This window comes from Odontesthes bonariensis, chromosome 16 (genome assembly GCF_027942865.1).
Source record: "Odontesthes bonariensis isolate fOdoBon6 chromosome 16, fOdoBon6.hap1, whole genome shotgun sequence".
Lineage (NCBI taxonomy): Eukaryota > Metazoa > Chordata > Actinopteri > Atheriniformes > Atherinopsidae > Odontesthes > Odontesthes bonariensis.
The window spans coordinates 26,696,228-26,710,946 of record NC_134521.1 but is presented as its reverse complement, the minus strand read 5'-3'; the positions used below and the strand labels follow the sequence as shown (position 1 = coordinate 26,710,946).

Genomic DNA, 14,719 nt, shown 5'->3' with positions numbered 1-14,719 from the left:
TCCTGGCTTTGTATAAATACTTTTTCTCCTTCCTCTTTGTCCTGTGTCAAAGCAGAGATTACTCATTAGTGACTTTGATTAAAGCAAACAAACTCGGTCCAAAATTATCACCACCACAAGTTTCCATTTCACAGAGTATTGTTCTCCAGGAGGCTATTACAGCCTTTCAGTCACTTTTGATGTCTTCTGATAGCGTATTCTGTCCTAGTGAAAGGCAAATCGTTTGTTTGTCACAATGCTTGTCTTAAATCTTGTAATGATGAGGACCAGAACGCATCTAACAAACAAAATATTTTGTGTTTAGGGCTCCCCCCCACCCCTCTACTGTGCTTTACTTTTCCCTTTTCCTGTTTGTCTACACGCTGCCTCCGCAGATGTGTGATAACTTTCTGGGGAGTTTTCTTTTTTTATGTCGATCATTGCTTGTAAAACCGTCATGAACAATGAATAAACTATTCTCTAATTGTATTGATTCAAACCGAAGCAAAGAGATAAGGCTAACTTTTTTTTCTGGTTAAAGGGCCAATACCCTTGTCCTCGTTTCATTCTGCATCTGTTTTTTTTTTTTTCTGTAACTGCACCTAACATTGCTTGTGAAGTAATGGGTGGTTTCCAAACTTACTGTGGGGAAATTATTGCTCTTGATTTTCTCTTTGACTTCTGCAGCAGTTCAGGATTAAAACATGGCTGGTTGTTGATGGAATTTATTATTGGAAACACGTTGTGGTCTTCTGCATACAATAAAATGTTAGGCTATTTTACATGTTTCTCAACTAAATGTTCAAAAGTGATACAGATAACCTGTAGAACTGGATAGTGTCAACTGAAAGGTTTCACACCCTGTCAAGTTTTTCACATTTCTGTTTTTTGTCAATTTACACACAATACTCAAAAAGTGTTTTCGTAATCTTTCAAAAATAATACTCAAACAAAATAAGCATTCAGACCCTTGAATTTATGGTAGCGTGGCCATGCAGCAGCCCTTCATCACTAAGATCAATATGACAAACTCCAAGCAGTTTTGCAAAAGGCTCTGAACTAGACCATGAGAAGCAAATCCTCTGATTTGAACTGATCTCTAACATGTATTTCTACATAGAAAGACGGTGCTGGCAGAATCATTCTATGGGCTTGTTTTTCTGTGACGATCTGGGAGATTTGTCAGGATAGAAAAAAAGTTGCATGCATAGCATCTACATGGAGTCCAAAAAATATGGCTGTGCACTGATGCCACCCAACCAACCTGGTTGAGCTTGTGTGTTTCTGGAGAAAAACCTCCAGATGAATGGTGTGTCAAGCTTGTAGAATCATTCCTAAGAAGACTGCCAAAGATGCATAAGCAAAGTACTCCATGAAGAGCCTGAATGCTTTTTTTTTCTTTTAAGTTTTTATCCCAAAAATCTGCTGTTGCTTTGCTATTGCAAAGAATTGAGCAAAAGTGTCTTCTGATGAGTCTGAAACATAAAATGTGGAAAACTTAAAAGGATAAAGAAAATGAATTGATATGAACTGAACAACATTTGTTCTCTGTTATTACAACTTGCACGCTTATATGATTGTTATCTGCTGTCCAAGCTGTTTTTTTTGTTTGTTTTTTTGTTGTGGTGCTGGTGTAACTGCCGAGCACTCAAACTGAACTTCCTACAGCAGCACTGAGAGAATTATATGTGTCATTTTTTTTTCTCCCCCTTCTCCGTTCTACGCTCGTTGTCTCTATGGTGAAGGATGGAGAGCACGACAAAACACAGATGGTAAATAAATGCACTTTTAATAACAACAATAATAATTCTTATTATTGTAATTATGATGATGATTTAAAAACAAAAACTGTCACCTCTGATTTATTCATGTCCCTGTATTCCTTCAGCACTAAACTATGACCAATCTGCCTAGATACATGCAAAGCCTCCTCTGCCAACTATCTCTTAATGCATGCAAATATTCTGCCTTGGTAATTCAAATCAGCATCAGTTGCCTGTGAATGATTATTGTGCTCTTCAGTTTCTGCTTGGAATGCTTTACCTTATCATCCTCACAGGTGGTTGATCCAAAAATCTCAGTCCAGTGTTGTCACCAGTTAGCCTGTTCCTTTGCACTTAACTCACATCACCTCCTTAGATCTGATGCCAATTTTTTTCTCCCTATGCTGTTGGGAGTGTTTTATTTACTTAGTGTCTCAGGGTTTCTGCCGATGAATGTTTTCAGTCTACAGTGAGATGTCTGCTTTTTAAATATACTCTGCAGGACTGATCATCAGCTCATGTGAATGTTGGGTTTTGTTTTACATATTATTTCTCACCTCAATGAAATGCAGTGTCCAACATCCATCTGTGGAGTTGCTTAAATTGTTAATCGGTTTTAACTTCATCTAGAAATTTGAATCTCGCCACATCAAAAACCAAGCCCACAAAGACCCGAAGTTTTTATGGGTTTAGTTTCCCGGATATCAGGACAAACGAGTTCTTTCAGAATTCCAGACATATGTTGTTTGCAATGATATAGTCCTTTGCCCTCTTAATCTTTTATGGTTAAGTAATAGTTTTTTATTAATTGGATCCCAAACAAACAAGACTGGAATAGCTTCTATTACGTTATAATTTCCAGTTAAAAACATTTTATTTATTTATTTGTATAATTTTATAGACTGTTATTAAATGTTTGTGAATTATTAGGCAAAAAAGGAATTTTTTTGTTGTTTCTACCATACATACCAACAATAATTGGTCAGACTAGTGAACAGCTTTGATTGGATTTAAACGGAGGGCCTTTTCACTGTGAGTTGACAGTGCTAATCACTAGCTCTACTTTCTAGTTTGGCCTTTAAGCTTCATCAGCCACGGCTGATGGAGCTGACAGACAAGTTTTAGCAGATCGGGGCAGAATAAGGGACTCAGCTGGCCCATTTGACACCACAGATGGCTTTTTATGATGTTGTGTGTTATGTCTTCCTGTGATATCAGTGATGGCTGCAAATGACAGCCCCAGAACTGCCATTTTGCCTTCACACTACAAACCCTGCACATAATATCCAATCCACAATATCTGGTTGTATATAAATTCTACACTAAGTAACTAGCAACTCTACTTTCCATTTACATAAACTGATTTGATTAACTTTTTACTCATTTGTTTTGGTAAAGCCAGACTTGGTTCAAATACAGTACACCTATAAATGCGTGTCAACTCCATCTTGGCCACAGACTGCCACAATCATTTGAGGATGAAGCATCATTAAGCTGAGCTAATCATTTGCTTGGTGTCCCAGATGTAGTGTTTGCTGCTGTCTGGGGTCTTTAGACTGCACCACTAGTCTTAGTATTCACAGGCAGCATAATGAAACATATGGCATTATAAAGAAAATGTTCCTGTCTGACTCACTGCCCTGTTTTACAGCAGTCTGACAGCCAGTACGACACTGTTTGTCAAATACGAACTTGGGTTTCATATCCAGGCTAAAATGGAAAATACGCAATGATAAATGTATTTTCTTTACGTGGCTGGACAGGTTGTAAAATTGTAGAGAATTGAACAAAGACCTGTATTTTGAAAAAGATCACGAGAGCCGCAAAAGTGAAATGATTTTATTATGAAGAGCCTAACCTCCGTTGTTGGACCCAGCCTCTCAGGGCAGGGTCATCTGCTGCTAAATTGTTGGCATACGACAGCAGGTGGATTTAAGTTTGCATTCACATGGACTGTTGGCTTGTATGCAACCAAAGCCTGTTCAAACATCATGACTACATTTGTAACTCCCAGCATCTTGCTTACAGATTCTGCATCATATGCAGTATCTGTTTATAGAGTTTATGAACATGGAGGCATATTGCACTTTGGTTAACAAAACCACTTCCTCAGCATGGTTGCTACACTTTTTCAACCTTGGTTTTACCATTGAAGGGATCATGACTACATTTTAAATACAATCTTTTCATGTCACACTACTGTCACATCATGATGGCACACACTGTCACTGTCTGTTGCTTTCACTGCTGTAATTCACTCCAAAATAGTGCTTTCTGTCTAATCTTTTGTAAAGTTTTGGATGAGCATCGTCAACAGTGGATAACTGTTTTTGGCATTCAAAAGTTATTGCCGGTAATTACTAATAAGGCAGAGAAGAAGTTAGGGCATGGAAAGTTTGGGCGTGTCGATTTTTTTTTTTTTTTTTTTTTTTTTTTTTTTTTTTTTTTTTTGTGTGTGCATGTGTCCTGTTGCATATGCATTTATGAAAGTTTCCCTTTCAAAATATAACCCCCCCAAAAAAAACATGTCCCCTTTGTCTGCTTGACAAGCGAAGAGGAATATTATGTAACCAAATGGCCAGGAAGCAGTGAGAACCACAGATTTACATGCCGTCATTTTCCAAAATAATTTTGGATTTCGCAGATATCTAGTAGTAGTGCTAGTGGTAGTAATGGTAATTGAAGACTCCCTTGGTGGGTCTCAAATATTTTTGTTATATGGCTACGTGTTAGGATTTAGGATTATTCAGTTGTGCTGTCCAAACTGAAATAATAAAATCCAAGTTTGAAAGTCATTCAAGTGTTAAATTAAATAAATTTTTTTACTAAAATGACAATTAAGCTATTACTACCACAAAGAATCCGCGTCACGGGTGAATTACAGGGCTCACATGACATTTTGTCAAGGCAATGTTCCCTTTTTGTTTCAGCTAAGAATGCATTGATGCTGGTTATGTGGAGACTAAGCAGTGATTCAGACATTAAAATGTGCTTTCATAACAAATGGTTTTGTCCACCTTTCAGAGGAGGTTTCCTTTATGGTAACAATTTTCTATTGCAAAGCTTGAGCAATGCAGCACAGATCACTTCCTAACTGGATAACCAGCAGGTGAATAAGACGTCCAGAAAAAGCAGGTTGTAATTTCTGCTGACATTTTTTTATTTTATTTTGTTGTCATTTGGTTTATGCTATTTTTTTCTTCCTTTGCAACTTGCTCAGCATCTTCAGTGCACCCTGTTCTCTTTATAGGCAAGCTTTTCAGGAATCCAATCATTTTAATGATCTTTAACAGAGGTCATGACAGAGGTACAAAGCTAAATGTTCCAGCTTTGGAGATAAAAATGACAACTTTCTGTTCATTGTGACTGATAACTGGTAGGATGTGGTGAAGATGTTTCCACTTTGAAAGAACAAGCTTTTCTAATTCACTACCTATGATCTGTTTTGTACAGTGTTGCATGCTCTCAGAAGCTGATGTGAAGTCCATTGTGGGCTAGTGAGTCACATAGCATATTGGAAATGATTTGAGTCAAGAATGACGGTTTGATTTCATAGAATAACTGTCATAGTGAAGGGGGAAAAAACCCAGTGTGAATTGCTTGGCATGATTCTACAGTGTGTGACATCCCCATATTAACTGATTATGTTTCAGTCTGAACTCAAAAGAATCCCTTGATTCTGGACAGGATCAAATTCATGTGATACTCCTCAGGCTCTGTCACTTTACAGTGGTCTATACTAAAATCAAGACACTGTTTGCACTGTGGCAGTTCTTCTGAACCGATACAGTAACATGACTTAAAATAGATCTTTCAGCATGCACCATGAAAAATAAGCATATGCCACAATGAGTTAGCCACAAAGATCTTCAAAAACTACAAAAGGTATATTATATGTGGCATTTGTTAAAAAATGTAGAATCCCTTCTCTGGCAGGCTTTCTTATGTATTTGAATTCAAATGAACTTATGAATCAAATTAATCTATTTATGTCTCTTTTTCAAATTGAATCAATTCTAATCACAGCCACCACTGTGTACCCCCCATTTAAATCATATAGGGCTGCATTTTTGTGTCCAAAAAGAGTCACTGAGAGGTGAAAAGCATCTGTGGTTTGCCAACAAAAGCAATCAATTTAGACTCTAGTACAGGGGCTTTGTGGTATTGTTGTGCTCAAATAGCTCAGTATACAGTAATTCAACATCAACACAACAGGCATGCCACAAGCTTGTGAGGCTTACTGTAGAATCAGCAGGTGGTGAAGTTGGTTATACATACTGACCAGGCTAATCCTTCTAAAACCCTCTTAGCTGGCTAATTTGTCTCCCTTATCCTCTTTCTTGTTCCTCCTCCTCTCTTTACAGGTCAGCACAACTACCTGTGTGCGGGGAGAAACGACTGCATCATTGATAAGATCCGAAGGAAAAACTGCCCAGCCTGCCGCTTCAGGAAATGCCTTCAAGCCGGAATGAACTTGGAAGGTAAAGAGTCTGACCCATCCTCTGAATCAAGTCAAACCACATTTAGAGTTTTGGAAAAAGAAAGCACACCCTCTTTCAATTCTCAGGTTTTATGCATCAGAACATTTTAAAAAATCATCTGGTCCTTATCAGATCATAAATTCAGATAAATACAACTTCAAATGAGCAACATGTGACACATTATCATGTCTTTATTCAACACAACCTAAGCTAAAATGACACCCTTGTTATTCAGCAGATTGTGCAACCATCTACAGCAGCAATAACTTGAAATAATCATTTTCTGTACGGCGTTATCAATCACTTACATCATTGTAGAGTGATTTGGCCCGTTCTTCTTCACAATGCTGTTTGCCTTATTTGTTTATGTACAGCTCTCCCGAGGTCCCACCAAAGCATTTAATCCAGGTTGAGCTCTGGACTTTGCCTGGTCTGTTGCAACACCTTGACTCTTCTCTTTTTCAGGGACTCTGTTGTAGATGTGCGGCTGTGTTTGGTATCGCTCTGTTGCATGACCCAATTTTAGCTGTCGGACTCCAGGATACTTTGTAATAAAGAGGAGTTTATGGTTGACAAGTTTTTTACTCATTTGTGTACTTGTGTATGTGTATATATATATATATATTCCATACTTCTATGTACTGCTTTCTCTAAGCATGCAAGCGAGGCAGAAAAAGAGCACATCATCACTGATCAATGCCTTGTCTAAGCCTTCTTCCTTGAATAACCTGGTGATCTTTGACTTGATTCAGCTTCGAGCTTAAGCAAGGCTTTGGTCAGTGCAGTAATTAGGCTGTGACAGGGTTTACGAAGATGGACCTGGAAGGCAGCAGGCACCACTGCTTAAGTACTTGGAAGTTGGTTGTTCTGTTATTTAAACTCGTGCTCCCTCGGTGGAAGAAATATCTGTCAGTAGGTTGTTCAATTCAGTTTTGAGTGAGAGTACATGGGAAAAAAGGGTTTGTCAGACAGATGACAGTATTTTCACATGCGGGTGAGGCAGGAAGAGAGAAAGTGGGATTTGATGGATGTCAGCACTTCAGCAGACGGCTTCTATCTAAAAGGCTTGTAGTTTCCATAGAAACGCTTAGAGAGGAAATGAAAAAAGGTAGAGCGTAGGAAATGCATGTTCTTTTCATGGCAACCTCTCAACATCTAATGTGTTTTTCACATGTAGTTAAAAAAAAAAAATTTCTAAATGATGCCTAAGTAATGCTCACTGTAAGGGCTGCATTGCATCACTTTCTGCTTCATTGATGTCGAGAAAGTAAAGAAAATGTTCAATCAAGCTTCCCAGAATTGGAAAAGTATATAAGACGTTTTAGGTCTTCACTGAGCAGAGAAGAGATAAGTTGCGGACTTGACCCCCTCATCTTGTCTGTATTGAATTAAATCAATTGGGTCAGGTCAAAGGGGCCACAGACTTAACCGGGATATAAGAAGTACTGAGGTAAAGCGATCAGGAGAGAGTACGCACAGAAGAGGTTGTCATGTTTCATTCCAGCCCAGCCCGTGTTAATGGTTCACAACTGGTAGTGTCACAACAATGTCCAAGAATTGCTTGATGGTAATATATTCTTCTGAATGTTGTTTTCTAGATAGATGTGTTGTTTTCTAGATAGAAGTTACAGGATTCCAACCTGTAACTTTGTATTTATTAGTATTCAGACTTAAACCATGTGATTTTTATCACTAAGCCTGACTATTGATTTATCAAGATCCAACACAAACCACATATATTTTTAATGCCTAACCCTAACCATCTCAAACCAACCTCAAATGACAGGAAAACTGAAAAAATGACAAATTCCTTGGAAAATATCGTATCGGATAGGGCATGAAGTCAGTTTTGTGGGGTGACGGTTTGTGGTGTAATGCCAGTGTCCACCCCTTTATACCTCCTTATAAGCTATTTTGAACATGTTAATTATTGACCTCATGAGAGTGTTGGCCTGCATGTTTCAGCAGGAAGTGAAACTTGTTTTTCATGTGCTTTTCCACAGCAAAGGATGTTTGTCACAAAAATATCGCAGCTGTTTTTGATAGTTCTGGCTTCGATGATGAAATAATTCTCCAATTTTCTAACTCTTCTATAGGAATTGTGAATGATATGTTTCCAGGGTTTAGACTTGATTAAACAACCTAGCACATATTTCTACAACCCTTCTATTTTAAAATATTATTTATAGTCCTTACCAGGTCCTAAAATTTGGTGAGCACAACCTCAAAAGTGCCATTCTTTGTGTAACAAAAACTAAGCCAAAATACAGAAGCAGTGTATGAAAAACTGCATAAACCCCATGATTAAGTAGCTTTTAGAACCTCCTTTAGCAGCAATAACTTGAAGTAATCATTTCCCGTATGACGTTATCAGTTCCCACATATTTGAGGATGAATTTTGGCCCACTCTTGCTTACAGTGTTGCTTTAGTTCTTTGAGGTTTGCAGCACTGGCTTACGCACAGCTCTCTTATGGTCCCCCACCACAGCATTTCAATTGGATTGAGGTCCTGCCTTTGACTGGACCTCAATCCAGTCCAATGGGATCATTGTCCTGTTGATGAGCCAGTTTCAGCCAAGCTTTAGCTGTCGGACAGACGGCCTCACATTTGACTCTAGAATACTTTGGTATCCAGAGGAGTTCATGGTGGACTCAATGACTGCAGGTGCCCAGGTCCAATGGCTGCAAAACAAGCTCAAATCATCACAATAGTTTTGTCCTGGTATATGGACATCACTTTGGGTTCTGGGAAATTGTTACTGACATTATCCACTTTAAAAAAAAAAAGAGAGAAATCAAGAAAAGAAAGGCCTGAATGTTGGTACAGGAAACAATGTTTTGATGAGGCTTTAGTGATTGAAGTTGAGGTTCTCAGTGTATTTGTCACCTTTTACATTTTGTTTGATTGTTTCTGCTTTCCGTGTAGGGAATCTGTTCTTTTATACTATCACTTATCATCCAGCTGTGGCAAAAAAAACCTGCCTTTAACATTTTTTTGGGTGAAAACCATAATGCTTTATTATGTCTCTCCCCATAGCAAGGAAAAACAAGAAGCTGATCAAGATGAAAGTGCAACGACCCTCAGGTTCATCAGAGCCCATAAGCAGCCTGCCTGTCCCCGTCATACCAAGGAGCATGCCCCAACTCGTGCCCACCATGCTGTCTGTGCTCAAGGCCATCGAACCAGAGATCATCTACTCGGGCTATGACAGCACGCTGCCAGACACCTCTACACGGCTCATGACCACTCTCAACAGGCTCGGGGGGCAGCAGGTCATTTCTGCAGTCAAGTGGGCTAAGTCACTGCCAGGTAACAGAAACCTCTTTGCCACTGGTTCAGTTTCAGTGTGTGCTGCAGCTCAAGCATAGTGTGTCACAATCAGTTTTTCTGCTTTGGAAACGAGACCAATGAAGTGGTTGAGCCACCGATGGAAAATGACGACACTTTTCGAGTCATTTTCTTCCCTTTCATACACGTGCAGACAACTGTGATGTACCTTTTGCATTAAAAGGGCGAAGCTCTTTGGATGCGCACCCAAAGATTTCCACACAGTGGTCAGTTATCTGAGCTTCTGCCACTGGCATCGTCAATCATTTCATGTAGAGGTGTGAGGTTGTGTAATATTGCAAATATGTAATGTTCCCAGCTAAGGAGCAGAACCTCTCATCATTCAGAGGGTCACAGTGTTTGTTGCAAAGGTTAGAACAGGTGCTAGGACATCATTATAGCCAGATAAGAACCCTGAGCATGGTTCTACAGATGTGGACTGCTGCTTCTCGCTGTTTGAATGCAGGAAGAATGGTGTAGGTGAGGTTCATCATCTAGCTGATTGAATCACTGTTAGGCTGGTAGCCAAATAGTTAGGCAGGGATTGCTTCTCTTTTTTTCTTTGGCTCCACATGCCAGTAGAAACAGATGTTCACGAACCATGTGATAAAATGTGTGACCTTTGTAATTAAATGGAAGTGACGGGTAATTGTGGCTCATGAAAGAATAACTCATCGTAGAAACCCGGCCTCTCCTCAGTGCTTTGTTTTTTAAAAAAAAAAAAGTTAACACCTATCTGAGTGTGTTTAAACATGCTGTTCCTTCAACATGCTAAGGTCATTAGTCAGAAAACATCACACCTTTATCTCAAAGTGTCATTGCATTTTTCAGTGGCATTCTATACCACAAAAGGAGGAATACATAGCCCACTATTAGCCTGAGCATGAAGTCCTATGTGGGCATTCCTATGGCCTAATGAGTGATGTCGTTGAAATAAACAGAATTTATGCTTGTATTGACATCCTGAATTCATAGAATGGTGGTTATCATAAGGCACAGGACATACGAAGAGGAAGATTTAGAAATACATGACACATGAGCAGCTGTTGTTTTTTCATGATAAATCATCTTTAAGTGGATCGAGACATGACTCAAAAAGGCTGCCTGCTTTGGGATTCAGTTCATGAAGAAATATACTGACTGTACATTTTATTCTTGTCCAAATACCTTAAATTCATGTTGTAAACATCAAGAAAATGTCTGATTGGTAATCAGTTCCCCCTCCACAAAAACACTGAGGGAAAGAGTTTGGAACCACTTGTGTTTCTGTAGTTTGAGCTCATGAGATCGAAGGCACATGACTTGATAATCACTCCAAGTATTTGAGACCTCGAGGAAACCTTCCAATGAAAATGTAGCACCGGCTCTTTTTTTTTTTTTTTGGGGGGAAAAAACTGAGACACGGTTTAAAAAAACAAATACAAAGGGAAAGGATCTTTCATGTGTGGTTCTTCTGTTGTTTTGACACAATGGAAACGTTTGAACTGCTGCAATTGAAACTCAATTTGGACATTGACTTAACTAGATTGTTCTCTTTCTCTCTTTTTTTTTTTTCATTTATTTGTGGTCTCCCCTAGCTGGCTTTGTTATATTGTTTTGATGGTGTATTGTTCAGAATGGAGGACTAAGGCTGCCAAAACCAAAAAATGAGCACAGACATATATAAATGGCAAAAAGGTTTTGACATGATGATGACTGCAGGCTGTGGGGTTTTTGGTTGAATTTCCTGTCTGGATTTCCTTTCTGTGTGGAATCTGCATGTTCTCCCGGTGTGCACGTGGGCTCTCTCCGGGTATTCCTGCTTCCTCCCACCGTCCAAAAACATGCACGTTAGGTTCATTGATGACTGTAAAATCTACCCGAGCAGTGAGTGCATGGTTGTTTGTCGTTTGCCGCTGTGATGGACCGGCGAGCTGTCCGATACCTAGCTGGGAAAGCTGGGATAGACTCCAGCCCCCTCCCGCGTCTCTCACTTGGATTGAGCAGGTGTAGAAAATGAATGGTCGGGTTTGTAACCTAATTGGTATAAGTAAGAACGGTCATGTTCACACTGTGATGGTCCTTTCTGTGGTGCACTCACGCTTAAAGGCAGCTGGAATGTGTATTTCTGTATTATATCTTCACTTTATCACTTGTATTTCATATTTTTTTCGTTTTAAGTTAGATTTCTCTATATATTTATTTCTGTATCAAATCCCCTCTGCAACCCCCCCAATTAATTTTAAAACCATCTCTGAGTGCATTTCTTTTTTAGTATCAAAACAAAGTGAGTGCCATGGGGTCAACTTCTGCTTTTGACCTCAGAGACTGACTATACATCCCTTACAGTCACATTTTGGACATTTTTGCCCTCAATAATTCTGAGAAACTACGTATTCCTTTCTAAATTCAACACATGTAAATACTGTACTGCGCCGCTTTGAAAATACAGACAGAGGACGTGTCAACATAAAGCATGTCATCACTCTAACACACAAGTTAGAATTGTCCAAACTGTACAATAATGCTAATCTGCTATGTTATAAAGAGAGCATTGTGTATAAACATAAACATATTTATTCTCCTTTATCAGTTAATCTGTTATTACCAATGTCTTTACGAGTCTTTCTGTCGATGTGATTTGGTCTGTTCCTTATGTCTTACCAGTTTTGTCTGACCTCTCTCAGGCTTCCGCAACCTGCACCTTGATGACCAGATGACGTTGCTGCAGTGCTCCTGGCTCTTCCTCATGTCCTTTAGTCTTGGTTGGAGGTCCTATGAGCAGTGCAACGGCAGCATGCTCTGCTTCGCCCCCGATCTCGTCATCAACAAGTGCGTACAAGGGCCAGCTGTTGTACAATAGAGTTATCTTTTCTTCAGCACAACATGGTGACATGTGACAGATCTGGTTTGCGTTTGCTCATTTCAGTTGGTGATTAAGCTTGGAATGATTGGCTGAAAGACTTCTAGGTTTGATCTCCATCTGCTGTTTTAGGGTTAGGGTTAGCTGTTTCAAGTGAATAGTTTGGCAGTTTTGAAACTATTTGTAGTTTTAGCCTTATGGGGGATTAGATGTTGACACCACTATGTGTGAGCTTCATGTGACAAAGTTGAAGCAGGGATCAGCAGCTTACTTGTAAGCTGAGTTTATCAAAAAGTCTAAAACTGTTTGTTCAGAGGCCCAAAAGGAATGTAAAATCAATATGGGTTATACAGCGAGTTATTGGCTCTCTCGGTCATCTCTGACAGCAGTGACGAGTGGAAGCTCTTTGCACCTTCTTTTAGTTTTTATGTCAAGCTGAGCTAATCACGCCGTAGCACCTCTGGTATTGCTGTCAGAAAGAAGGGGCTATTTCTGTCTTCACCTGTTGAACTCCAAGCCAGTTCACTTTTATCATCGATTTTTTTTTTTCTTAACTGATGTATTTGTTGTTATGACTTGGCTTATTTTGAATCCTGACTGAACCTTTCTGCACCTTCTGCTTCTTATTTCCTCTTATTGTATGCTCTTGTTGTAAAGAAATTTTCTCTTGGAAAGATGATATATAAGAAATGCAAAAAAAAAAAAAACATTAAAAGAAAAGGCTAATATATCAGGCCATATAATTGTAAATGTTTAAATAAAAAAAATTGAAAATATGAGAAATCCTTTCAGTTTGCTGTATACCCACCTTGAAAATTAGGTGACAGATCGAAGTACATGTGCCATTCATGTGACAAAGCATACAAAAGAGAACCAGAATATCAATCTGAAACAAACATTAAATAACCTTACCTGTAAGGAACACCTACCGTACAATAAAGAGCCCTAAACATGCATCTTTATAGGTCCATAATTAGAATTTTAGGGTTTCTTCTTATACTCTTATACTCTATATGGCTGCAGCATCTCTAGCCACTTTCTGTCTGAAACGCTCCTGCCACTTTAAGATGTTGATTAAAAATGTGCAAAAAGGATGTTTTGCCATGGAGGCGTTGAGGGAGGTCTGGAGCAGTATCCTCTGTGTGAGCCAACGGACTGTGGTGCAGACTGTTGATCAGTCTGTTGAGAGAGAGAGAGGCTAATTTCCTGTTATTACATCTGTCATCATTCCATTTCCCATTTTTAAGAGTCAGATTTTGAATAATATCTCTTTTGGCCTATTTAACCTTCAGTCTTAATCTGTTCAACCGGCACGTGTTAGCGAGCTACATTTCCCACAACAGGCTTCAAAGGCCCTTGCAGTGAGTCAAGCCTCCCATAAACACATAAAGCACAGCACAGAGGGGTAAAAATAGAAATGACAGGTGGAGTTATTGCCATTAGCGCTGCAGTTGGTCAGAATGAATTGACAGCAATAAAGCCCAGAGCTTAGTTTCAACAGAACGTGCTGCATTGATTTTAGAAGTATAAAAAATGATGTGGGCTGTGTGAGTGGAAGTGAGGTGTGAAAATCCATTACGGCTGGTTTTACAGTCATACTTGTTCTGCAGCACTTCCATGCTTCTTACTGCTACTTACTGATAAATTGAATTACAGGATGAGTGAAAAGTCTTTGCGTCATCTAATGTGTGTCGGCCTTCCTTCTGTTTTCTTCTCTTTGTTCCGCGGCTGTCCCAAGCTGCTCTACAATCATCGCGTTTCTTTTGCCTTTTCCCTCTTGTTCTGTCACAGAGAGCGCATGAAGCTGCCCTTCATGAGCGACCAGTGTGAGCAGATGCTGAAGATCTGCAATGAGTTTGTCAGACTGCAGGTGTCCTATGATGAGTACCTGTGCATGAAGGTGCTCCTACTGCTCAGTACAGGTAATAAAACCCCGTTTTAAAAGCATCTAAAAGACACAATCTGGTGTCTGCTGATTTTTTTCAAATGACTGCATATTTGATGACTCTATTGCATTTTAAAACATGGAGTTTAAAAAAAATCTAGCGACGCAATTGTTTTTATTATTATTCTATTTGTTTCATTTTTTTCCTTGTGCTAAGAAAGTTTAGCAGTAATACAGTATATTGATTTAAATTTGACCCTTCTTCTACTCCTTAGTTTCTATCGCTTTAGCAAATATTTTTTCCTTTAATAGTAAGAGGTGAAGTGACCAGTAGAATGTATTTAAGTGGAGTCCAGCCTTTAATTCCAACTTTCATTTTAATCAAAAATAACATTTTTAAGGGGAATTTCGGACCACTAAAAGTGTCTTTTTTTTTTTTTA

The 14,719-nt window shown here is 39.0% G+C and overlaps 1 protein-coding gene across 4 annotated transcripts in view; it reads left to right on the top strand.

Moving 5' to 3' along the window:
* Nucleotides 1–14,719, top strand: part of LOC142401333 (glucocorticoid receptor-like) — a 62,962-nt gene that overhangs the window by 39,879 nt on the left and 8,364 nt on the right. For 3 of the 4 annotated variants that reach the window (XM_075486727.1, XM_075486725.1, XM_075486726.1), the window contains exons 4-8: nt 1,725–1,751; nt 6,107–6,223; nt 9,261–9,533; nt 12,218–12,362; nt 14,185–14,315. In XM_075486727.1, coding sequence (XP_075342842.1) covers nt 1,725–1,751; nt 6,107–6,223; nt 9,261–9,533; nt 12,218–12,362; nt 14,185–14,315 — 693 coding nt within the window. The remainder of the gene's footprint in view (nt 1–1,724; nt 1,752–6,106; nt 6,224–9,260; nt 9,534–12,217; nt 12,363–14,184; nt 14,316–14,719) is intronic. The other variant, XM_075486728.1, reaches the window with a different exon arrangement.